At 39.1% G+C, this 27,743-nt stretch overlaps 1 protein-coding gene across 1 annotated transcript in view; it reads right to left on the bottom strand.

The window, feature by feature from the left end:
• Nucleotides 1–3,447: 3,447 nt before the first annotated feature.
• Nucleotides 3,448–27,743, bottom strand: part of DKK3 (dickkopf Wnt signaling pathway inhibitor 3) — a 29,252-nt gene continuing 4,956 nt past the window's right edge. The window contains exons 4-7 of the mRNA XM_075502130.1: nt 10,929–11,021; nt 8,706–8,850; nt 6,025–6,181; nt 3,448–3,811 (exon numbers count right to left, since the gene is read on the bottom strand). Coding sequence (XP_075358245.1) covers nt 3,568–3,811; nt 6,025–6,181; nt 8,706–8,850; nt 10,929–11,021 — 639 coding nt within the window. The 3' untranslated portion in view covers nt 3,448–3,567. The remainder of the gene's footprint in view (nt 3,812–6,024; nt 6,182–8,705; nt 8,851–10,928; nt 11,022–27,743) is intronic.

The following is a 27,743-nucleotide window of genomic DNA, read 5'->3' as shown; positions in this document are numbered from 1 at the left end:
TGTGTACATTTGGAAGTATAGTTGCCTATTTAAATTTGTATTCATTTTATGTTTGATGATGCTGGGTACTTTAGGGTTGTATTTCCCCTTGTTAATGAAGTTTTTGTTTTGTTCAGCTACTTTTTGTACATTTTGTTTTCAAGACTATTACAAGTTTGCATCTTCTCCACCCGCTGAAAGTCATTTTATTTTTCCCAGAGTTGATTCCGTAGCTATATGTATTCAAATATTGGGGCAACCTCTAACACCTCAACATATAAACTTGGTAGTTCAGGTTGTGGTGCAAGGACTGATGCAGTCAACATGATTTCACTGCAAAGCCTAGGAAGAGCAATTTTTTGCTTTGGTCCATAAAGATCAATAGAGAACAATTCTCCGTAGTTTTTGGAAAACCACCTAATTTATAACAATCAAAAGATTTTGGTAAACTTTTTCATGCCAGATGCTGTTTACAACAATGAACATGCCAATAAAACATTTGTTCATTCTGTTGTGTTATTTTAATCATTAAATGCTGTGGTTTTTATTTGAAAAATTACGGAATTATTTCATGGAAATACAGACTTTTCCAAGGCAATGTCCGAGTTGTAAGGCTGTGTGTATATATGTGTGTATATGCACACACACCCCCTCCCACGCGTGTACGTGGTATTGCAGGAAGTGTTTTGTAGCCTGTCTGCTGCTGCTCTTTACTTATATTCACACCAAATTTTTCAACTGTAAGTTTCCTTTTCCAGAATTGAATTCCTCACCAGTGAAGCTTCTAAGCTCCAGATATGATTGGCAGCTAAGTTCTGCTCCAGAAAGGAAAAAGGATTTTGAATAACTGAACGTTCAGTTCTTCCTTGCATGCTGACCCACAGCAACCTAAAAATCCTGCGGAATCTGGCAGCTTGAGAACCAGGCACTGGGCAGAGGAATTCCCTCGTTCTTCCTCTTCTGTTTGACCTGCGCCACTTCTTGTCCAACGTAGATGAGGTGGAAGCAGGAGCAAAGGAAGCGTAGAGTGAGTACCACCCAGTAGGTAGAGTACGTCATGAAGCTACCGTTTACGTACATATAGAGACTGCTGAAGGATCCTCGGAGGTTTCAGAAGAGAGAAAAAAATTAACTATGGAATGGGTCATGAATTTTCTTCAAACTCAGACATTCGGAGAGGCAAAATTCTAGAGATGGAATAAAGTAGGGTTAAGAAAAGAATTCCAAAACCTTCTTGCTTAATCTCTAGCGCTATTTGGGAAATTTCCGTAGAGAACTTCTTGGAGGAAGTTAAGTTTAAACCTGTAAGTCTTGACAGAAACCTGGATAGAGCACTGAGGGGCAGCCGCATAATGATTTCCTGTCCAGTGGTGCACTTCCTTCTGCATAAGTGTGCTGGAATATATTTTGGGTTGTTCTGGGAGACATTTTTCAGCATCTGCTTTACATTCTGATAATTTCAAACATTTTTTTAGTTTGACCATGGGCATTTTAAAGAAACAAAAAGCCTTGCGTTTCTATTTTGCTTAGTTCAGCAGAAATCTTACTGAACTTTTGATTAATACTAATACTATCTTTCAGGGATTGCGGCATCAAGAAACTTGAAGGGAGAATAATGTTATCCTTAAGTAGGACACTATTTATGGACAATTACTGCTCTCATGAAGTATTTTTTTAACAGGAAAATTGCAATGATATTTAATTCCTTCTCTTTGTGTAGATGGGCTGTCTCTAAAGCACAGTAATTTTATTAGGGATAGAAAGGAAAGGTAAATTCGGTGAACTTTGAGAGCATGTGTATGTGTGCATGTGTTGGTGTGAGAATTGGTGGTAGAAATGACTCCTTAAGCTAAAAGTCAGACTGCTTTGATGAAATCCCCTTCCTGTTCATAATGATAATGGTTAACATTAATTCTGGTACCCAAGGAATTTGTTGAAAAGCTTTCCTAGACCAGAAGTGGTGAAAGACTTGCAGGCTAGTAGCACAGTCTTGTAGCTGCTCTTGTTAAGTTACTGGTGCTCTACTGTTCCAAATTAGACATAGCAGTATGGATTATTTGGGAAGAAGCTCCGTGAAAAGTGACTTGGCTGGAGCCTCACGTCATCTTTTACCACGTGCAGTAACAGATGGTGAAATCTATACCCCCAAAAACCATTATGAGTGGAAGAGCCATTGTAGCAAACTGTTTGTTGAGACAGCTGGGAGCTGGGGAGTTTGGATTAGATTGTACTCTTAGCTTGCTATTGATTTCTTAAATCAATAACCTGGTAAGATGATAACGATGATCACATTTTGTAACACGCAGAGATTTATGCCAATGAAGTGTATTAAAAGCACAAACCATTTCTCAAGGAATTTTCTCTGGATGTAATAGAATCAAGTAGGAGAAGCACAAGTCTCTAAATGCAAGCTATTTAGGTTGTCTTACTGCTGAACTGAAGTAATGAATTTATGTCCACTGCGCCTCTCTCTCAAAAAGGGTGAGTGATGATGGAGTATAGTCAACAGATCCTTTAATCGACATTACCCAGGAAGGTATGTTCATGTAGTACAGAACGCTGCCATGTGTGAGCACTGTGTTTTGCTCTAGCTTAGGCATAGCCTTGTAATTGCAACTGCACTATTCTCCTATATATTGATACTTCCATATGCAGCGTACAACAGAGAATACAAATTCTTTGTAATCAGCCCATTGAGCTGTTTGTTCTGCAATTTTAAATAGGGTATTTTGCCCTTGAAAGAGAGCGCCCTGAACAGTGAAGTCAAAAGTTCCTATATAGAAACCAATGCGTTACATGGCTATAAGTATGTACACACTATTTGTTATTTATATGGAAAATGTAGCCGGTTTTTTTTTGATAGTATGCCCTTTATGTAGTGGGGGAGGCCAACGACTATTGTGTATGAAAGTATAAGACTCAAGGGAGACTCTAGCTGTGGAACACCAGTTCTTAGGTTACACCGAGGGCTTCTGCAGGACAGGTGGCATCCATTGTACACAGCTGAAAAGCAGCACTGTGGGTATATTCGTCTAGAAGGGTAAGCATCCTTTATCTTTTCCATCCTTCCACAATGTGCGGGGGGGGGGGGGCACTTGACACCCAGAATCTGTATGTTGCAGCTTCACTGATTATATTTTCTAAAGAAAAAATAAAAAATTGCTTAAAACCAATGACTAGAACAGTCCAAAGTAGATGGTTCTTACCCTAGAAAAAGAAACGATTCCAAACATACGAACTCAAAAGTCACTTCTACAGTCACTAATAACTTAAGATTACTGATGCTTACGTGTATTTTTTAATGAGTACAAGTACTGATAAGTTTATTTCTAACGTACAAGGGGAAGGTACTAATCCAGGAGAAACACTGATCTATTTCTCATTTGTCTTTGACAGAAGGTTTGGTCCAAAGATTGAATGAATTCAACAATAATCTGAACATGCAGGTTTGGTGCACAGAAAAGGATGCTCATTGAAGACTTTGTTTATTGCACTTCTATCCAGCAGTATGTGTTTAGGGTTTATATAAGCAGGACACTAGACAAAAATTTCTAGAAATAACTAACTAAACTGTCTGGTGTTTGGACTTTAAATTTCATCTCCCAAGAACAGGTCTTGAGCTGAGTCAGGCTCAGGCTTCAAACCTGCTTGGTCCTCCAGACTTTCTAATTCTTTACGCACTTCCTGAATGACACTGCTTTCTTCATAATCAGAAAGAATATCTCTGGGTATCAAGCTGAGAAATGGCATCTCATCCATGATGACGGGATCTTCTTTTTCATTATTCCTGGTTTCATTGGCAGACAGTTCACACACAGATGTAGTGCTGTGGCTGTTGGAAAAAGAGAGACATCTGGTCACACAGTACATCTTTTCACGTTCTTTTGCTAGTTCCTTAATAAAATTCTTCATTCCCTCCTCACATGAAAGCATGTTAAATACGTAATACTGCTAGATCTACCATAGCTGACTTCATAAACATCTGATTTTTACATGCTTGACAGCTGGAGAGCTAAAGATGAGATTTCCACATAGGGAGCTAGAACAAAGATCCTAATAGCAAAAAATGTTCGATACTGGGACACAGGATGGCAGCGGACCTCAGCACAGTCTGGCCCTTCTACCACAAGCAATCATGGTGAGTAGTCCTTTCTGTTCATGTCATAATGCCAAGTTAAGAAACATATTCCATCTTAAAAGGAATGCAGAAAAAATGCCTGTAGAGTTGAGAAAACTGTGAGCATTATATATTTGGTTCTAAATAGAATAGTGTAATAGCTGTATTTGCTGCTCTCTCTGTTTTGAAAAGTGGCTTCAGTTGCCTGCAAACAAACATCCCACATTTGTTGTAGGAACTCTAAAAGGGAACAAGAACAATTTATATTTGTTGACAGGAGGCAGGAATAGAACTTGATCATGGTGCATCCGCTCGCTCTCGCACTGCATGGGACAGAACAGGGCTACAGGTCGTTGTGACAGAGTGCAAGGTGACCACTGCTTGTGCCAGGCACCCCTCAACAACTGCTTAAAGCTGCAGCCTCTTTCACTGGAAACAGAGGGTAAATGAACGAAAGATGCACCTGAATCTTATTTTGTGTACATTTTGAATTCTTCTATGTTCTGCTTTCTAGGAGTTCAAAGACTTCCATTTCTGGGCAGACTATCCCCGCATTCTCTAGGATATAATCTGATAGTTTCAGTGTTTATCGCTCACTAGTAATATTTAGCCAAGGGCCATCTCAAGCAGAGATGGGCTGTTTCTTTTAATAAAAAGTTATCTGAATCTTCAAATTCACCATGTAAATCCACAGAAGCAGCTTTATCTTACGTCCATGCGAGTCATGGGCAGGTGGTATGCACAGTATTACTGTATTTGTGGTCACCCTAAACAGATAAATAATTCTTGTGACTATAGCTGGACAGTTCAGTGATACTACACCCTAATTCATTTCTGTGTTTCTATATCCTCATCTGAAACATTTTCCTTCTTACTAGACATGACTTGCTGACTTACCTTCCCTGAGGTTAATGGTACTTGCACATTAACTAAAATTTTGGTGCTGAAAGGATGGGATCAACTCCGCTTGCTTCCTTAGGTCACATTTATGAAACAAAATGTTATCCAATTACTTACCATGCATGAAAAAAACGTAGAAAGAGTTGGACACAGAAGAAGAAAGAAATATCAACCTACATCTCTATCACAGCTATGCTGTCTTGTTGAAAGTTAATATAATGAAAATGGTAGTGTAGGAACGAACTTGGAGAGCTTATTTCATAGATAAGCATTTTTAGAAATGCTTGTCTATGCTTTAAACATGCTTATTTGCATGTTTTAGTGCAAAACTGAAATTATCTTTCTCCCAATGAAATTGCTGATAATGCAAATAACTGTCCTTTTAAAGAATAATTAAAGGCATGGTATATTAAAAGTTTTAGCTTCTAGCCAAAAATACGGAGTCAGCCTTCTTCCTGTTCTATGAAATTTGATACTGAAGAAGTCTGCACAGTAAGAAGTGTTTCAAGTCTCAACAGCAGATCTTAAGTCAGCTGTAGGGAAACTGGCTTCTCAGATTAGTTTGAAATGGAAGGAAAGTGCAAGCAAAGATATCTTTTTTTAATATATATACTTGTTTATACTTACTGCATGTATTAAAATGTCTTTAATGTGTCTTACATATGAAAGCAAGCAAAACATCTAACAGAAGCCCAATCTAACATAGAAAGTTGGTGGACAAGAGCTGTATGTAGAGAATTGAATTGGAGTGATACAGCTCAACAGCTGTTAGTACTTTCTGATTGATTAAAAAGCAGTACCAGCCTGATACACAAACTTAATTCACACTGGATTAAGGTGTTGCGAAACTCAATTAGGCACATCTGTGTGGGAAAAAGCAAGTTTGAGAAAGTTTCCATGCTACTGATGAGAAAAGCTGTCAAAACACTTCCTAGTGTGGAAGAATCTGCAAGTTCTGCATCTATTTCCTACAGAAAGAGACCCTTCAAAAATTTCAAGCAGCTTGCTTGCTTGGTTTTGAGCTTTACCTCTGAGGTTGGCAGATCAAGCCACTTGCACATGGGCATCGCTCAAGTACTCCATCAGGTTCCAGTTCCCAGGTGATCAGGTTGAGAAGTCTGTTTGAAGGATCATGGCAGGGTTCACCTTCTTCAGGCAATGGCGTGCACACAGGGAACAGTAGTTCTGCATGCCAGAGTACATTAATTTTATGAGAAGTCATTAACTGTCTGCTAAACCAAGATCATCTAATCTTTAAGTCTACACGCAAGACAAAAAGACAGACTTGACCTCTTTTTAAGTCCCCTTACATATTAGAGAGCCATAACTTAATGTTCTTTCCACTAGGTGGGAGTAAGACATTTGAAGTTTATGCTTAATGAGCAAGATCAACTCCTTGCTCTTCACAAAGAGACAACTGTCAATACAGTAGTATTGCACAACTCCATCCCTTGGGGATTTGAAAGACTGTTCTAAAACCAAGAAAACTAACATTACAGTGAATCCTTTGCAATGCATACCATTAATGGTTTAAAATCTGAATAGAGAGATATCTCTATATTTTAGAACTCTGTTATTTTTCCTATTTATTCTATTCACAGAGGTTAGAAATACAGAGCAATCGTTCAGAGACTAAATAACGAGGTTACAAGAACTACTACTCAGCCATTTAATTTGTTACAATAATTTTACAAAAGGCAAAGCTGTCTGATGGCATTTGGGGCTTGGCACCCTTGTTTCTGCACAGGGGTGAATTTCAACTTGTGTAAGAAATTATTTAGAAGGATACGTCGTTTGGGTTGTCCTGATGCTAATAACTTATAGTGTCAGTCTTGAATTCAGCTCTTCCAGATGTTCCTATCAAACCTCCCTTCCTCCTCGTCTTCATTTGCCTCATTGTTTGCGGTATAGCAACATAAAATATGTAAAGAGTTCAGAATTTAAGTTTTTAAAACAAGCTTGGTCAAAATGAATATATGTGTGTGTATACACAGACACATACATATGCTTTAATGTATATGACTTACCGATTCCTAATTCCAAAACAGATTATATCTTAAGCACCGAATGCTCCATAGTTTAGTACAGTTTTATATAAAAAATACACAGGTAAAGACAGTCCAATCTTTATTAGGACAATCTCCTCTAGTGATGAGAAAGGCCTAGAGGTTAGGCCTAACCTGAAAAACCCTAAAGCACTGCTAAAGCAGACAACTGTAGAGAATAAAAATCCATTGCTATTAATCAATAGCTCTATTCAAAGTTTTAATAATAGCATTCCATCAATATCCTTATCTATTCTATTGTTCCTTCCTGAGTTATAGGTTTTTACTAAATTTCATTTCAAGGCAAGCACTAACTTATACTCAAATTAGTGTGAATGTCTTATGCAGCTGAAATAGTCATCATGAAGACACAGCTTGTTTGGATCCTGTAGGAAATCGGGGCTACAGAAGCAGTATTACCCTCACAGTAGACTAGCCTAGTGCAACAAACACCAATGGATGTAAATCACTGATTTACTAATCTTTGCAGCATGAGCAGAGATTCAAAGTCCTGCACAGTGAAAGTAATAGGCGTTTATTAAAAGTGCTCTTTCTGTCTCATTTCAGAATCAGAGTACAAAGAAATCTCGGATAGAGCTTGGCAAAACCTGTAAATGCTTTAGGCAGAAACCTGATGAAGGGGGGGAAAAAAAACCCTGCTTTAACCAAAACTTGCTGAAATCGAACTTACTTAACATCGAAGGTCCACTATGTAATGCTGAAAATTAACAAGGAAAAGCCGAGCAGCCCCGCTTGCCTCTAAATGGTGTTTGAGCTTTCTCCTTTGTTTTCCTGAAATGCCCTCATAGCCCAATCCACCAGCAGACTGAGGTGGGACAGGCAGCCCAACTATCAGTGAAGGTACAAGGTCACCTCTTGCTATAGCAAGAGCCAGGAAAAAAGCTATCTAGAGAAGTATCTACCTGGTGTAGAAAGATGGTTGGAATTGTATCCCATCACTACAAAATTAAGGTGAACTATGCTAAAAGCAGTGAGGAACTAGTGGGTATAAAACAGTGAAGAAGTTGGGCCCTGACCAGGCAGGATTTAAGACTGATTTCAAGCCTGATGCCTTCTCCTCCTCCCTTCTGTAAATTAAGTTTCACATTCCCACGTGGACTGACAACATAATCTGGAACATAGTTCCTCTGCATATCTTGGCTGTCTGGTCAGTATTGCATAGCGTGGTGCCCTGGAAGGCTCATACAAAACTCAGAGTATGAAATGTATCTGCAGTCTGATTCTGATGGCCTGCTTGCTGATATGAAGGAAAAGCCACTTTCAGTAATCTCAATAATTTATTTTGTACATTTTTAATTATCTTATTTTTGCTCTGTTGGGTGACAATTTGAGACAGAGCTCTGCTACTTTTAAATGTCTGAGACTCTCCTTTAGAAACAGTAGGTTTTTTGTGCTTCTCATGCTGGTCTCATCTCTAGCGTGCAATAGGCTTTTCTTTCACCATTGTGCACCCCTATCAAACTGTTTCTCACTCCTAATTCTATTAAAGTTTTATAATGAAGTTAACACGGTGCGCTCCACAGGCCAAGGGAGAATGACCTATTGGTTCTGTAGAGATTTAACCACTTCACCTGGGCAAAAGAGCTAAATATTAACACTCCTGTAGTATAAAATCAATAGGATAAAAAGCAAAACCTCTCTACCTTTCTGAAAAGCACAGCACATTCCAGGGTTGCAGTCATGTTGGTTCTCACAAATGGTGCCATTCTCTCCTTTTGAAGTGGATTTCCTGCACTCACCCCAAACGCAAAGCTGGTCTCCACAGCATTCAACATCCCGTGAGCAATGCTTGCACATGGAAAAAGCACATGACAAAACTGTCACTCTAGCACTAATTACCTATATCAACAGACAGCTAAGCATAGAATTAGACAACTGCATATAGATGCTTTAAATATACACGTCATATTCCCACTGTTTAAACAGAACTGCTTAGGTTCTCAACTTTAAGTATACATAGAACTATTTGCCAGACAGGAACCTCCACAGCAGGGTAACAGCACTCTTTCTGTACTATTATACTTTCAATCTTACAAAACCTGAATTCTTATTTTAGCATTTACATGAAAATTGATCAGCAGCCAGACATCCTACAGTGTAATATGGATTTCAGGACAGCCTTTTGCAATCAAGGAAAACAAAAATTAATAAATGAAACCTTATCAACGGAAAACATTACTGATTTTTTTCCATTGTTAAATGCTGTCAGGAATTTACAGTTTGTTCAGAGGGATTACTTTCAAAGAGCAAAGCAAAGAAATCTTACTAAAATCCAGTTTTCAGATGTAATAAGAACCAGACCTCATTTGTAACCAAGAATCTTTGAAAAAAAAAAACTCTTTGAAAAAAATTTCTCTTTGAAAATCAGAAATGCAAACCTCTAGCTAAAGGTAGCTTTGTATGGCAATTGTCCCAGTGTTTCAACTATACGCACCTAATAAATCAACCTAATACAAGCGGTGTGTCACTTTGTTCCTTTTTTTAGGTAGTTTGATTAACATCTTAAAGATTCGTAGTAGGTCAGCGTCTTAACAGCTTTTTTCTGTCTGTGTAAAGCCCTGCCTGGACAACCATACAAAATCGTAATTTCTTTTCCAGGGAATCCCGCAGGAAGTGCTTAACACAGGGCAAGAAGTAGGACTATGCTAGCACTGTTAAGACCTGCTAATTAAAAAGAAAAATGTTTTGTAACTGGGGGGGTTCTAGGTCGGGGAATTGATCCCACCACCTTCAGTCTGAGCTCACTTTACACCAGGAGTGTAGCTAGGACCCAGTTTTTACTTTCTTCATCCTACAAATGTTCTACTGAGGACTGCAAAGAAGGGGGAGGGGGAGGAATAGGTGTTAGGTCATCCCAATCTTGATTTTTAATTATTCCATGTTAACATGAAAAATTATCAGTTTAACATTTTCTAAAATATGAAGAGTAAGCTTTCTTAGTGATACTTGAGCATGTATTCAGGACTTGTGTTTAAGCAAGCATTCAGTCCACTGAAGTCAATAGAGCTCCCTGAAGTTATCAAGACAAGTATTTAAATCATTTCAGGAACAGCCTGGTGCTTTTAGATTATAATATTCCTATTGATTACATGACTTTACAGCAAGGTTTGCTTGCTTGTAGACTTAACTGTCTGCAAATGCTTTGAGGAATGAATTTGTTTCACAAGGGGCCATCAGCAGAACTTAGATGAAAAGGGACAGTCAGATAAAAGACCTTTTTCAACAGACTGCTCTTAAACTGGATTTTCACCACAGAAAAAGCCTGAACTTCTCAGGCACCTGTCACCTACAGAAGATAATTAACCATAGCTACTACCAAGAACATTTATCTTTTAGCTCAAAAGACAGGAATTTACTGCTTCCTGAGGTTCACAGATTCAAATAATGTAAATGATCCATGTAAGAGGATCATTTACAGTAACAATTGCACTACAGCGTTGTACAAGTTGTCAATGAAGGGAAGAGTGCAGGCTGCTGCAATTCTCTTTCTGAATCAAGAGCTGGAAATGATCAACTATCAGCTGAGCCTTAGGAGCTGGCACAGTATTTCCTCTTTGCCCATTCCACTGGCAACCTACAATGTGTCACTTTACGCTGCCCTTAGGCCACCTAACAAGTCAAGCTTGAGTCAGGAGGAGCAGAGTGCAGGTTTTAAAGCATATGAGAACAGAAACCGTAAAACTTAGTTGTGTTAACAGGCACAAAAAAAACCCAACCCAAAACACTATACACATCCATTTTTGAACCTCATGCAGAAAGCTTTGCATCTTGTTTTCTGTCAATTTTGACTTGCTGACATTAGCAACAATAACTTGTATACTGAGTTTCTAAAGACCACATAAAATCATATCTCAATCAGGACTTACTGTATGCTGGGTTTTACAGAGCTGACACTTGTATTCAAAGGTGGAGAATTGGCAGTATTTCCCTGTTTCACAGTCTTCGTCAATGATACACTCCTGAAGAAAAGGATAAAAGTGTAATTTGCCACTGTGTGACAGAAATCCATACCTCTTCTTGAAATACCAGAAGGTCTCGATTGATTGTATTTCTTATTTGGGAACCAAGAAAAAAAGCTTGCTTCAGTTCTTCATGCAACCACAGTTCTGTAATAGAACAATGCTATCTCCCTGGCATACCTAAATATTGTGGCCTCAAAGTGTTAGGTGGCTTCACTTCTTGTATAAACACTGATACCAGCAACCTCAAGAAAATAAATTATCTTGTTCTGCAGGCTTTTTGGTTTGTTGGGGGGTGGGGGGGGCGGGGGGCATTGAAGACCGTATTACATCTGTATTACATCTATTCTACTTGTATTAGAGTACAATTGTGACTCATTAGTTGTTGGCTGTTTTTTCAGATGGGGGGCAAGACCGAAGGAAAGAGGCTGCGCTACAGCAGCTGCAGCAGCCAAGAGTATCTTTATGCTCTGTGGGAGACCATTCTGCAACGGCTTTCTTGACCCCAGGCCAAGTAGCTTTACACTGTCCTCCCTCCTCTTCCCCAGCAACATTAGTGCTGACCTCAGAAACTCCGCAGCATGGTTAGCTTCCCTAAGCCAGCAAGGACAGCCCTAAGGGAGAAGGGAAATATGTTTCCTTTTCATTTTAACTGTTCCTCTGCTCGCCTTTGCAAGGGGCAGACAAATTCTTCTCAGGCAATCTTTGCACTGCCTGAGCATTTTTGTTGGCAACAGCTTCTACGCTGAAAAACACAGTGCTTCTTTCCACAGGACTGGTAATGTTAAACATTCCTGGGACTTTATGGTAACAGCAGCACTACCTTACAGCCAGTACTTCTGGGAAGCAGTAGATGTCATACACCATTTGATTTCCTTTTCTTGTTGACAGCATGCCTCTCATGTACTTATCACCATGTACCTATCACCATAGCCCATCATCTGCAAGCTCACAGCTGCAAATGTCTAAATACCTACACGTGTAAATTTTAAATCCTTACTTTAATTTAATTTGAATATTGCAAAATATGCAAGAGCAGATTCTCAGCCTACATCATTCCTCTGGCATCTCCCTGCTGTCAATGGATCTAATTTACATTTAGTAACACCCTAGCCTGTCGAAGAATGGAATTTCCACATCACATGCTTTTGAAATGCACGTAACAAACTCAATGTTTCCCCCCCTTGTTTGATGCACATAAGTATTCAGCAGACATGTTTGAACGCTAATTTAAGATTGACAAGTATTGAAGAGCCACATACATCCTAGGGAAAAAAAAGCCCCACAGTTCCCTAATGCATCAGCCTTTGCTGCCCAGCTAAGACGCTAGAGTAGGCCTCAAGCTAGCAAGGTGCTTGAGCACATGTTTAGCTTTTCAAACCTGGAATCATTTCATGGCCTTAACAAAAATGTTCATGTGAGAGGGACACCTGAGTTTCCATCTGAATCACAGACTCAGACTAAAGTTTCTTCACCCAGAGGTCACACAAGCACTGTGGTAGAGATGGCTCACCTTTCTTTCATGCTGCACAGGGTGAACGTACAAACTGGTCAGAAATTCTTCCCAGAATACAACTCTGCAGGCACGGCAGCGAGGATAATACAGAGAGTAAGCGTATATGTTTGTGTACCCCTGAAGTATCTGGTTACAGGGAGGGAGTGTTTCCTCTTCCCATCTAACGGTTACCTCTTAAAAAACACATGATTAACCCTGTTCTCCTGTTTTCTCCAGGCTGGAAACAATCTAGCCAACAGAAGAATAACTCATAGCACTGTGTTGCGTGTACTCCATCATTGGTTTATACCATCATAAAGTTGATGCCATCTTTTTGCTATTAGTCAATTAAAAAAAAAAAAAGAAAAGAAAAGGAATTATACAAAAATCCCTGAATTCTCTGAAGAAACCACTTCACTGCTCTTTGGCAGATGTTAATCTCACTTGCTGGAGCAGATCAACTGTCATCTGTGCAACCTTTATTGGAAGTTTCCACTAAGTTTTTAATTTTCTATTTCTACTTTTTTAGATAATTTCTCCCCAAACTGCTGACTTCTTCCACTCCATGCCAGTTGGGTTTTGTGTTTCAGCTGGGCTGAAAATTAGCTCAGCGAGAAGTTTAAATGAAGCTCTTAAATTACGATCATCACTGAAAGAGGAAAAGATTAAATTGTGAAACAGCTATGCTGTCTTCAGATCTTCTCCAGATTAAACCCTATGGAAGCTTCTTGCCCTGTGTGAGACAAGGCTGCTCAGCATGAAGAGCAATGCCTCATCTAAGTTACCGTTTCAGCCATCTGAGATGTTTTCAAACAGTTTGATTACCCAGAACATAGAACAAAAGCCAAACACAGTCTGGAGCCTGATTCTTTTCAAGTCAGTGACATGATATTCAGGTTATACATTTATAATTAAGAAGCAGTCATTTCAGCTGTTTTAAGACATTAGTATCACTGGGTCTAGGCTGCTATAAATTATCATAATTTTTTTGCTGCTTCATTATTCCAGTACAGTGTGTGTTCCGCTTGTTTGCTTTTGTGTTGCTACATAATCAGGCGGGTCAAAATCCAAATGTTATATAGTATGTTTGAGGTTTTGTGGTTCCAAGTTAGCAGTTAGCCACTTCTCTTCAGCAGCCATGCTCTTTCTGGCCAATTTTCTGTCTGTAGCTTTGTCAGCTTCTTTTATGAATCCCTCTGTATAAACCATACTCAGAATAAACTATACTCTTTCATTCCTGTTCCATCCACTTTCAGGCAACCAGCCAGGTCTCAGTGTAGTCAGTTTTTCCAATTGTCCCTCTCCACAGAGGAGAAATCTTGCTATAAGCGTTTCTAAGCTCATGGAATAACTCTCTCTCTAGCTCTAAAACCACCTAACACCAAAGTTGCAATTCTCCAGTCGCTGCTTTCTCCTGCACTAATGAGTCCCCCACCAAAAAACTTCTTTTTCCCCTCTTACTGAATTGTGTCCCACCAGTTCAGACTTCCAGTTTTATGAGGGTTTTCAGTTGGGGAAAAAATCCCTTCACAGTTTTCTTTCCTGGCATGGAAAAAGCTTGCTTTCATATGCTCTCTGTGAAATTTTGTGCCACACTCCAAACCAACTTCCTTCACCCAGGTATTATAATCCATAGTCAATGCAGAACTCAGTAATGCTTACACATGCAGATGTGTAACCATTAATCTTTTTTTTCTCTCTTTTTTCTTATTTATTTATTTAATCAGGCTACAGACCTTTTCTAATCAGGCTACCTTGAGACACAACAGTTGCTGGACAAGGAGCAAACCTAAACATCTTCATCAACTGCAACAGATTCTGAACAATCCATTTTTTTCTGGAATTCTGCAAACTAAGTTATTTCTCAGAATATTTTGTCCTTGCAGGCTCAACTGTGTAAACTGAGGAGAGGGGGTGCTGGCTTCTGACATGCAGCAGAGCATAGAAGTTGAGCAGATAGCTTAAAGGCAGAATTAGCTACACTTATAATGGTGTACATCTCTCTCAAATCCGTTACGATGTTATACCAGTTAATTTAATGTAGCAGCAAAGGAATATGCTGTTTGAGAAGCGCTAGAGAATAATGCAGAATGAAAGCAGTATTGCCTATTTATTAATGGCTATACTAGGACCCATAAACAGCAGAAACCAGGATGGAAAAAGCATGCTATGTACCTGTAAGTACATACTCAGCATCCTGTGGGCTCTTATAATATTGCACTCTGCAGTGAATATCCTGCAACACCTGAAAGCAATTTGGGGGTTAGGATCTGTTCCAAAACTAACAGGGGGGAAAAAAAAAAAAAAAACAAACCTGAAACTCGTTGAAAAGTTTCTCTGTATATTAAAACCCTAAAACAACTGCTGCTGAAAGAAGCTTCAATTTTCTTGTCTTTGGCAGATTATGCCAAGCTATCGTTTGCTTTCCTAAAGAATGGTTAGTCTCCACACTTAAGAATAAAAAAAATTAAAAAGTGACTGACTGCTGTTAGTGATAGTGAAGTATGGTAGTACCGCAACTACCAGAAAACTGAAACTGATTCCTGAGGGCGGGATGACGCAGGAGTGTACAAGTCAGAACTGGTGTAACAGGTTTTGACAACACTACTTTCCTTTTGGCTGAATGTTTACATATACATGGAAAGGCACAGAAGAAAAAGTTTTCTTTCAACGTGATACGACAATTTTCACACGCCACCCAACAGCATGGAGCTATGGTCAACTTCTTCGACCTAGAAGGCACGGGCTATTTTGGCAGACTGGACTCGACTGGTGGAGTGTAGCCAACTGTAGTGTGGACCACATTATCCTCTGCCCATACAAAACACTAAGGATAAAGAGGGAGAAGCAAAGAGTTTCTCTGTTCAAGTTATGAAAGCAGAACTACAAGACCAGAGTTAACCTACTTTCACATAGAAACCCACTTTCGTTTGCAATGTTCATCTGGTTTCTGTACCTCACTATGGTAATATTTTTAATACTCGGTTTCGCTGGTGATATTAGTATGTACTGGAATCATGCTCATTTTGCTTTGCTCTTTTTCACCTTAATTCCTAATTAACACCCTAAGTGTAGACTACCGACCTCCCACATTCTCAAAAAGTCCTTCTTCAAAGATAACTTTAAACAACTCTCTCTTCACTATTCATAGCTTCAGCCAATATTCGTCAGGGACAGGCAAATGACTGTCTGGAATGAGCTTTCCTTTCCTTCTGGGCTCTTTACACTTCAGCTTAGAACCCAAGAAAGCAGAGGAAGGCACTGTTGATGACTTTATATACAACTTTTCAATGGTGATTAATACATCTGTCAAAGCCAGATCCTGAACGCCAAGGGGGGGGAGGGTATATGGGACAGAAAATGCCCCCGTGGGTAAGGGGCAGCTGTAGTGGAGAAACTCTGTAGCAGTTGTCTGCCAAGGTCACTGACTGCTCTGACATGAGAACAGTAAGTGGGATTCAAATAGGAGAACCACCTTTCCCCTCCTTGTGTAAGCTATATGGCCCAGTTTGCCGGCTTATTCTGATCCAGTTGCAGTTTGTGACTACAAACCTTTTGAAACTGGGTAACAGCTGAAGGAGAGGCAGGCTTTTATTTTTTTGCCTTGGCACTGTCTGTACAGCTGTAAGCCAAAACAGCCATTCCAAAAGTGTTCATTCCTAACCCTCTATGGATTTCAAGTTCACAAGCCATAAAGTATAGAGGCAAAATTCACTGATTTCAGGGAGGTAAGGAAGTTTTGCCAGCAGGTACACAACACAGGAAACACTGCTACAAAAGCAGCTGGTGCAACCATTAGAAAATTATTTTTAGTAACAACCTTGGAAATGCAGGGGGGCACCTCTCACAGTCTACTGGGACAACTATGCTTCAAAAGCTTCTCTGAACAAAAAGCCCCTTTACATGTTTCTTAAAAGCTCCTGATATCAAGAAATTTCCTTTTCAAAAACCTGTAACTCAAGTAAAACTCAATGTTAACCTCCATAAATGGTAGGTACAGATCCTACCCAAACAGTTCCAGAGCTCACCCAACTGTATCTGTGAGACAATGATCATTTCAGCCATAGCTGAAGTGTTCTAGCAAAACCACTTGTCCACGTTGAAACTGACATTTCTTAGCAATTAGCACTTCTAAGAGCTAATATTTACTTCTCTGTTTACATATCCCCTTCCAGGTTTTGTTTTAATTTCTACAAGTCATTTCACATAGGGCTGGTCTCCACTACTGCAGCAGATGGCAAAAACTGCTGAGCAGTCAGGAAAAAAAAGCATAAAAACTGTTTTATATCCTACATGTACTATATGTATTAGAAAAATGGCAGAATTACATAGAATGGAATATTGGTTTAAGGAAACTACTACCATAGTTTGAATTGCAGTAGCATTCCAGTTCCTAATCTCTTAGTTGTCTAGACAGGGCACATAATGCATTTGTCTTTAATGAGATATGAATTAATTTGCCTTGAAATACCTCAAAACCTCTGTAATACTTTCCAGCAGAGCAAACCTCTTACTGCTGTCCTGCCAAGTACATAGCACTCATAAAAATAAAGACTACTGTTAAAAAAAGACATACTAAAAAGAGCAGACGTGAGTTGCAAGCTATGGTATTAGTCACATCCCAGTGCTATGTGGGAAAGTCAGCTATTTGTGTGGCTGTTCAACAGGAATGTGAGTTCTGAGCTCAAAACTAATAAATAGGAAAATACAAGTGACTCCCTCAGTTTTGTCTTGAACTTCTCCATAGAACTAATCTCACCTGTTTCCTTTTCTCCTGCCAAGAAAACAGAAACATTTTCATTGGAAGAACTTAATTTCTGGCTCTCCACATGATGCAATGTGAATTAATGCAAAATATGCCTGCATGACATAACTGAAGATGGCCCAAAGGCACTTGAGCTTGGCTTTAGGTACCAAAAGCAACATAGCTACTTTAGCCTTAGCATGCTGTCAAAAAGTCGAGGGGATTAATTGAGGCAGGTTGTAGTCACCCGATAAACTGCCTGCCACCAGAGCTAGTCTAAGAAATCCACCCCTTTCTACACCATCTGCTTATTCTCACCGCAAATACAGCAATCCTGTTACTGATCAGGCTCTTATGCAGTTAATGTTCCAGGTCAAAAAAAAAATAAATAAAATGTCGTATTATCTACAGCTTCAAGGAACTGAGACTTCAATGAAAGAAGAAACTACACACCAAAGCAAAAAATAAAAGATTCCTGACAAATGCCTCAGGATAATGAGAAAAATGAAGCCTAGATGCTCTATCAGATCATGTTCTGTTCACGCATGGTCAAAATCTCTGTATGTCATGTAATAATTTCACGGCAGGTCACTCTGCAGAAGCAGTCACTTTATTTTCTTCCATCACACCCTGTTTTCCTCAGTAAGCAATGTAATAATCTGATCCTGGCAAGACTACAGCCTCTGCAAATGCCCCTGAGTGGGAAACACAGTGCAAAGTACTTATTTCAGTCTGTTTTGCAATGGTATCAGAGGAGACACACTAGAAGAACTGTTCAAATTTAGCAGAAAAACCCCACAAATTATAATCTGACCGGTAATTAACTTAGTCTGGAAACTAAGAGCTATCCAACTAAGAAAGGAGCAAATGTCTGTGTATATGTATATAAACATACATACATATATATATGTGTATACAGCCATATATATATATATATACATATATATATATAGGGCTACATATTGCAGTGACTGAAATAGCTGAAGTCTCATCTCATCCCACACATTTGCCCCAGAGCAGGCAGGACAGGTTATAACATGAAATTTCTCTTCTTTTCTCCTGTTTGTCAGGTGTACCATAGGCAGAGGGATGGTAGCAATTCTGAATCTGAGACCCCAAACCAATAGCCATGTGCTCCATGTTTAATTGCTTCATGTTAAGAAAAGCTTTTTCACGCAGTATGAGATTATCAAATGACGTCAAAATAGTTATGCATGTTTATAAACAAAGTTTTCCTAATTATTTTGCAATTAATTGTCTTAATAGAGAAACTAATCTACCTGTGGCTCTATGAATTGGAGAACAACAATTCTTTGACCTTTGATAATCTGAAGATGTATCTAAAACATTGTGGTCTAACAGATCTTGGGTTTTATTCTAAATGTCTTGAGGTACAGTAACAGTTACGGAAACACTGTAAAACTGTGCTACAAAGCTCTAAAGTGCCAGTATTTCTAAGTAGTCAGTAATCATATTAAGATACAGCTTTCATGTAATGGTGTGTCCAGGGGCTGAATTTTAATGCAGGCATCTCTTTTCTCTACAATTGGCAGCTACAAAGTTTCCATGATTCACTACCAAACTATGTAAATTTTTAAAATTTATAAAAACAAAACAACCCAGAGTAGCTGTACACAGCAAGGATGTGAAACAGCTGTGCAAAAAAACAGTTGAAAAGAAGATTTCTGTACTTAATAGCTGCTTGCTAATGTTAATCACTAAATTAAGAGTAGCACACTGAGAGTAAGATGCCAACCTGTGCCCAGTCCCTCACAGAACTTATTTCAAACCTTGAATCTCATGTGCTTTGTTATTATATGATATAATTTTTTGGTAGTTTACAGTTTCAATAGACTTATTTACTGTGTTTAAGGTGTCAGCCAAAGATAATAATACTAGAACAGAAATACATGGCTAAGAATTCATCTGCAATTGATTTTGCCTATAGCAGAGTTGACAATGTGGGAGACTGCTGTTGCTGTACAGGAAAGGGAATAATTTATTTTCCATGAGCTGCAGATGGAAGAAGAAGGGGTTTAAATTACAGCAATAGAGAGTTTAGAGTGAGCACAGAAAAGCATGGGAATAAATCACCTCCAGCACTTGAGGATTTTGAGAACAGGTGAGATGAATGTCTGCCTAAGGATGGAGTAGGCATCTGGGTTGTAGATGCTGACTTTTTGAGGCTTCTTCCAGACCTCCTCTTTGGGGCATTTGTTGGGATTACAATAGAGACCTTTTTTTTTTCCTTAATTTAATTCTCTGTCTGAAATCATGTGTCTAGAGGGTAGCAGCAACATGAGATGATGACTATTCATGAATATTCATTCAATTTTCTAAACAAACTCCAATGAAGGAGAAATTAAAAAGGGTCTTCAGCATACTCTTTATGTCTTTCCAAAAAATGACATAAGAATGTGAATGTATTACAGATTTTTACCATGTATGAAGTCCAAGACAAACACCTAGTAGGGGACCAAAACTTTCCCTTGCTGATGGCTATGAAATATCTTAGACACAGAAAGACCACTAAGGTTCCCTGTGCCTGACACCATGATGTCAGCCTCTCTACATGCCGTAAGATGCTTCTTCCTCCTCCTGGGATGTGTGGACTTTCTAAGGGAACAAGTTTGAGGGATTCCTCATGTGATGCAAATTCACAGAAGCGGCTCTGAGTCATTTCCAGACAGAATAACAAGTAAACAAATCCAAAACTCCCATCCTGTGTATCTTTTTACCAGTTATGCTATATTATGATATATTACTAATTGGAAGGGAGAAGTGGACTTGTTATTAAGGTATGAATTGGGACAGGTAGAAAAGTTGGAGGGAGGTTCTCTCTATAAGCTGCAGTGGTGAACACCCATGATTTGACAGCTAATGCATTCACTGGTGTGGTATTCCTCAGTGCTAACTGTCCAAGTGACTCAGTCCCTCAAAAGGTCAGGCAGACACGCCTCAAAAGATGCCACAATGCTGTTTTTGAATCAGATGGGAGGAAGGACAAAGTGAGACTTACTTAGCTGACAGAGAAATGCATTTCTCAAGGGAATAAATTTGAAGCCACCATTCTACAGTGCTTTTTTTCCTCACATTTGCCAAATCTTTGATGAAACAGAACTAAACAGAAACAGAGTTCAGTTCACCACTTTCCTTCAATTTCCATGGTTTACCTTAGTAACTTGTAACACAAAACACCATCAAGCTGGATTAGTAGCATCTCACACATCCTCCTGACCAGAAAAAACTGCACAGAAGGCCCAGCAATCACAGATCTCCTCTCACTCACTGGTGTAAAACTAGTGTCATTCTACTGATTTTGATGAATCTACCCCTCCTACAGTCCAGGAAAAGGTTAGAGAAGACTTAGGCTCATCATATATGGAATTATGTGATACTGGGCCAACCTCCCAGCCATCGTGAACTGATACCATTCTGCCACCTTATATATGACAAAACAGATGTCATTTGCAGATTTGTCCATTCATCTGTATCTTTTGTACCTCAATCATTCTAAGATTATAACAGATGGAAATAAAAAATAAAAAGACAAAACATTTATGCTTTACATCCAGTACCACAGCCTGTATTTCCTAAAGCCTTTGCTACATGTTGTTACCCTACCAGCTAAAGCTTACTGCTTAATTAGATAACATGGTTTCAGCTAAAATCTCAAATAAGTATCTGCTGGAGCCAATGGATTAAACCATGTAATCAAAACCAGTGGAAAAAATTTCTCTTTTGCCTTAAAGCTTTTCCTGTCATGTGATGAATTTTGCCACATGGGTCTGACCAGAGGAAACATTGCTGATGAACTTCCACTGCTGCCTAAAGACAGTCCATACTCTGATCTCTTAACAGACATCAGTAGATTACAGAATTGTCACCAGCCCGCATACAAGATTCGCTCTCCTGACTGTATCTGTTACCTTACAGAGAAGATAAAAAACCATTTAATTTCTCTTAGGATAAATAGGTAGATCTAGTAGAGGCAGAAAGTAAAAGCATTCACGGTGATTTGTTTTTATATCTCCTTACAACTTGGACATGATCTGTAAAAGACATTTGGACAACCTTGGTTCCCTAAATTCAGCATGTTATGTGTGAGAAGACTGAACTAAAACCAAGGAAAAGGTAAACAAACACTCTTTGATTTACATTACTCCTTTACCATGCCTTGTTTGCAGAACAGTTGTACTAACCAATATGCAAACAAGGAAGAAGCAGATAATTGAACATGATGCATACCTCCCCACAGATAAAAAGCTTCAGAATTTATTTCCGCAACTAACAAGAATGCTGTAAGCTTTGGAAGTGCTGCACGGCTCTCAGATGGACATTGATGAAGCAGTGGGTGGGCACTGAGTCTGTTTCGTAGCCTTCTGGAGATAAACTTACTGGTTTAGTGTTGTGTTTTCACTAGCATAATCACCTAGAATATTGAATCAATTCTAGGCACTGTGACTGTGTTACAGTAATAGCTTATTTTTGGTGAGGAGAAATTTATTCCAAGAAAATCTTTCTCCCTTCACTATTTAGCTACTCAAAGTGTAACAGTCCAGATAGATAGATAAAAACGGTGAGGCAGTTCTTCAGCCAACTTGATTTTGCATAAAAATATTCTTTTTCTTTGGAGTTTCACTGGAATAGAAATACCACATCATAGCACATGAGGATCTGGAAAATTTTAAAATAATTCTAAACACAGGCATACACCTGAATTACTAATGAAGAATGTTACTTTCAGAATATCAATTACTACTACACAGTTTTGTTTGCCTAACTTGACAGAAAAAAATCTTACACTAAGCTAGACCAACAGGAAATATGAAAGAAATCCTAGTCGCTCTTTTAAATTTTTTTCGTTACTAGCAAAGTAAATTTACTAAAGTTATCTGTATTACTTCAGACTCCCACTGATACAAACGAGAGCAGGATTTGATACCTTTAATTAGGAGTAACCCCTTTGCCTGTAAATCCAAGCCACTATTTAAGACAAAAAAAATGTGATCATGATCTGTGTTCTCTGACCTTTGGTTGTTGTGTTTTCAGCCGAAACACCTGCCTGGTTTGCCTCACCTCTCAGCAAAAGGCACCTTGCTTCTCTTCACTCTGATAAGGTCTAGCAGCTGTTTACACCTGCTTGTTTGTTCAGGGTCACCAAGCATGATATCTGAGACCATGGAAACTGCAGTGTCACTTTTCTCCACATCATGGCCATTGCAGCACTATAGTATTACAAAACCATCTCATGTTTGTACACACTATCCATTCCCGATTCTCTGTGTGGATCCGTAACTTTCTACACAGCATTCTCTCTGAGAAAACAAGTCAACTCAGAATGGACTAAGTTCAGTAAATAAAGATGTGGACACTGAGCTGTATGACACACGCCTCAGCTGGCCGTTACAGAGATTTCCCACCTTCTTCCTCGGAGAACTTTCTTCATACAGGATCAGAGGTGACACATGTTTTTCAAACTCCTTATGTCAGGTCTTTCCATTCATCAAGGCTACCATTTAGATTTTTTTGGCTATAGTCCAGTGAACATCAGATGACCAGTAAAAACTTTGGTCCTAGAGATACACTGTGACTGACAATAAGGCCATCCTATCACCCATGAGCTAAATTAAATCTCTTAATAGCTTTTGCACCACTAAGCAGCATTTGTTGCTTATAGAGCTAGATATGAATACTCAGGGGTATGCACACACTCCATCACCCCTTTCATACAAGAAGGATATGTCCCTTGCTCTACAACAAGATTCATAACCTAAAAGTATTCCAGATTAATAAGAGCAATTCAAAACACTAATTGCAAAGTTTTTCTCATCTTTGCTACATCCTCTTTCCCTTTGCACCCTTCTCCACATAATTTTCTACTCTAACAAACACAAGCTACTCATCCTCATGAGCTATTTGTACCTTCCCCACAGCTTCATATTCTGCATTGCCAAGACTGAAACTGAAAAGGAAAAATAAAATGGGGTTTCAGTAAAATGTTCAGAATGTCTGAACCCTGCCTGGCTGAAGAGCCCCGGCTCTCTAAAACAAGCCAGGAGATAGATTTGCTTGTTTCAAAACAAGACACAGGTATTCAGGCCTCTCAGGATCACTACCAGAATGCTCTTTCACTAACTGGGCTCAAAAACCTCAACATCTAGCTTCAGTTTGCATGGCTACTTCCTATCTTTTCCAGTGGAGTAAGTGTAGACTAGCAGATGGCTAGCATCAGACAGGTTAGCAAACTTAAAACATCAGAAGGGCAAAACACATCACACTGCCTTGGAGAGGTTGTGCAACAGACTGAAAGAACTGAGGGTAGATTTGCTAGTGAAAAGCAATAGTTTTTCACGCACAGTAAGATTAAAAAAAAGCCTATTAGTTTTCCTGCAGGAATTTAGGTTGATTGGGACTGGATGGAACCTAGCCTACAAGAGGTGTTTTGTTTTAAAAAGTAAGGTATGACTTGCAAACACTTGAGATGCACTACTTAAAAAGTATAAATTGAATGTGACAAAAGCGAGCGCAAAGCATGCAGGTATTCTGCTTACAAAAGGCTAATGAAACTATGGTTCACTTTTGTAACTGATTGCCATTGTAAGCCACTCATGCATTTTTTTTCAGAAAGCTTTAGCCTATATTATAACTGTAATAATCTATTCAAGTTATTGTTTAGTATATAAACTTGAAAAAGAGTGATGCAGTTCATTCAGATCTCTTAATTCTCTCCTGGAGCATTAGCTAGGAAGTACAGTCTGCCTTACCTACTCCTACACTAAGAACTACCTGAAGGGTGGGATCTTTTGAAAAGAACTGTACTAGTCAAGACATGACTCATGTAACAAGTTACGTCAACAGAGCAGGCTGGACAGTTAACAGAAAAGCAAACTAAGAGTGCTAATGAATCAAATTATTAAGTACATAAAAACTACCAGATTTAGTTATTACGGGATTTTTGCCTAGACAGAGGCCAGGGTTTCAACCCAAGAATGCACTTAGTGTGTCTACTGATAGTTCAAGGTTACTGAGTGCAAGTCACCAGGGACTAAGAGTTCTGTGAAAAATGAAACAAAAAAATTAGATCCAAATGTAGGACTGGGATGTCCAAAACAAGTGTCTTCCTTGAGATACTAGCATGCCAAAGGGAGCAGAAGTCAACACCAAGATGCTGCATGTTCAAATCTCTGCCATCAGCTGCTCTCCTGCAGTGCTGCTGATGGAAAAATTGCACTTTCCATTCCATTAATGCTTCCTTCTGAATTTTCAAAGCTCCTTTTCTCTTCAGCACTGGTAGGAACTCCTCTCCCTGGAGCAGTATGAATCTCAAAGAGAGCAAGTCCAGTATATGTAGCTCAGAATACGCTTAGCGAAAGCATGTAAAAGTTGCTCAAATAGGAATCAAGCAGTTTTACTTTAGCAGTTCTGGATATCTGCAGAGAAGTGGAAGCTTCGTTATGAAGTGCTACAGCTTAGCCATTTAAAACAGATTTTTCTCTAGAAAAGAGGGAAATAGAACCCCATTAAAGATAGAATGGATGCTCTCCATTCTATCTCTACAGATAAACCAGTGACCTGACTTGGTCACTTCCAGAAGCTGCCAAGTCAGCTTGTAAAAGCAGTTCCACAGTGATACAGTCCTTCCTGCCTAGAGCTACAGGGATCCAAACACCACCCTCTAACCATGGAAATAAAGGCCTGGTATCATGGGGCCTCTCTCCTAAGGACTTGAGACTGTTTGAAATTACCTACTGACCAGCTGCTGTATTTGCAGAAGGTGGGTACCAAATACATGTGTGCATACAGGCACATACACGTGTGCAGAGAAAGAGCGAGCACCTTGCACAGAATCACAGTGAAGGCACTTCTCCTTACTCCCCGACAAAGAAACTTTGACCTGTACTGTGTAACTAATGAGAAGGTGCAGTCATGCCCTCAAGAGCCTCTACCATCGAGGACAGGCAAAAGAAAGGAATGTTTTTTATAGTGCCAAAGCCAAATGAGAAATGCATGATACTCTTCCAGTTCCCTGGTACACCCTCCCTAGATATCAGCATCTTTAGAAATCTCTTTCAAGAAAGAGAATTGAAAGCAACCAGATGTACTTCTATTAAACTGTGAAAAAAACCCCCAAAACTTGCTAAAGAGAAGCTGTTGCTATTTTTATCAAATTAATACAGACAAGAAAAAAAATCTTACGTACACCAGCTTTGAATTAGAAGAGAGAGCTTATATAAAATACTACTCTGAATGCAACTGAGAAGCAACACAACTAATCTTTGTGCAGCAAATCTTACCAGTAGCAATTTTGTGTCCTTTTATTTTTCATGCTTGCTTTTCATTGGTTAGGCTAATGTATCACAATTGAAATAGGACTAGTCAACAAGCCAGAAAACATTTTGATTTTCATATGGTAACAAAGAGTGCTGTTACTTTATCTGTGTTCTATACTTGAGCTTACTACTGGAATTACTCTATTAATTTGCAAGCTAACTAATGTTCCCCGGAGAAGTAAATTATAGAATATTTGAGCCTTAAACCCAGGAGCAAGTGGATGTAAAACCCTGCACAGACATAAAAACATGCACATCCAGCTACCTCTTGCCTGTATTTGGCCTCTTTAATGATTTAAGGCTGTTGGATCAAAGCCTGACATCTATGCTGGTGACCGTCAGTCCTCACTGACATCTGAGAAAGTGAGTGTTAGTCTGGGAATGTAAATGGCGCCTGCAAATAATGCAGCACCTCTGAAGAACTGGACTGCGCTGCCAGAAATGGCAAGCAGCCCAGTTCCTCTTCTGGAGACTTAAAATACTGATAGTCTTCTGGCCATCAAAATACTGTCAAGTGAGCCATTTAGTAACAAAGAACACAGTCTAGAGAGAATACTTTTGTGATGCAAAGCTAAGAAGAAATACTGCCTGAGAGGGAAAAGTGTGGGGGGAAGATTATGCCTTATGTTTCTGTAATAGTGTATCTGCACTATATGTATTTGTATATACCTGTATATATTTATATGTACTATACATATGTGTATTTGTACCTGTTTGCAGGAGGACATAGGGGTGGCACAGGTGCTGTGACTTAAAAAGCAGACACAACCTGTTTCCCATGAAGCCTCTTCTCCAGTGCCAAATTTCCTTCCAGCCAGTATGCGGATTTATTATTGCAATACAGACCCGTTGCAAGACACATCTTTGCCTACCTGTGAGGCTTTTGTGTCACATCTCAAGGCCCAAAAATGTCACTGGAAAAACTTTCAGTGATTTCGGTGGCTTTTAACTCAGCTCAGAGCATAAATGTGAACTGAGGGTTGTAGGGTTCCGGTTACTACTAATTACTGCAGTAATAAATTATATAGAGTTTACATTTCAGAGCAGGTGGTTTGCTGAGGTGTTTGATGAATTCTTGTATTTACCACCCAATTTGTACCTAAAGTGCAGGAGCTGTGGGAATCTTTAACTTTTATAAGCTCAGCCAGACCTATGAAACAGGTTTATTTTTCAGCATTCAGTTTCCCTACAAGCATAAAAGTCAAGCTTGTGGGATAGCATGTGCCCATTTCTTTTACTTGGCAGATTGAAAATAAAAAAAACCCCTGTTGTTCTAAAGAGGCACCAATCTGAAGGCTACAGGAGTAGCATCAGAACAGAGGTCCTATTCCCAATGGCTGGCTCCCTCAGCCTCTGCTACCAAATTCTCCATCCCCAGAAGAAAATGTCAGTATCAGCCTTTTCAAATGACTGTCAATACTTACAGGTACAATTATACAAACCTCTTGTTGCGTTATACTACACAGCAGGATGAATCACTGATGGCTATTAAGGATATGTATTACAGAACAGCATACATATACTAGCTGTATTTAGAGATCCACTGAGATAATCTCCAAACAGATTTCAAAAGGTTTCCATTTTTAACTGCCTGGAGAATACAAAACCTATACATGTATTACTTTGTTGCTAACATTTAAAATAAGCAGCAAAGAAGCAGAATTACTCTTCCACCATCCAGTGGTCTGTGAACCCTGCAGCCTGGAAAGTGACTGGGACATCCCACAATGTCACACCACACTTCAAGTATGAAAATTTATGTACATAAAAATCACTTAAGGGGCCAGTGCAAAGTTTTCTGCAACTCATTTTCCCAATACTTTTGTCTTAAGTTTACAGATCTAAGCAATAGTGCTTCTTAATTTGGACAAAATTTTTCTTCCACTTGGTAGATCTTTCCTTGGCAGCATGTTTTTCTTGCTGTAACCGTAATTTTCCAATTCTCAATCTCATGCCATTATTTCTACAATAGTTCTTCACCCTTGTAGTATCCTAAGGAATTAATATTCCTCCTTAATGTTAAAAGTTTTCAAGTATTTTCAGATTTACTTCTGTTAGGCATCTCTTAGTCAAATGAATATATGCGTGTTTGCCCGCTCTCCTTAAATAACAACCAAATACATCTGTTGGCTGCTTTTCCCATTTAGCTT

This window comes from Mycteria americana, chromosome 5 (genome assembly GCF_035582795.1).
Source record: "Mycteria americana isolate JAX WOST 10 ecotype Jacksonville Zoo and Gardens chromosome 5, USCA_MyAme_1.0, whole genome shotgun sequence".
Taxonomy (NCBI): domain Eukaryota; kingdom Metazoa; phylum Chordata; class Aves; order Ciconiiformes; family Ciconiidae; genus Mycteria; species Mycteria americana.
The sequence above is the reverse complement of the archived record's forward strand: the minus strand, read 5'-3'. Positions and strand labels throughout refer to the sequence as shown.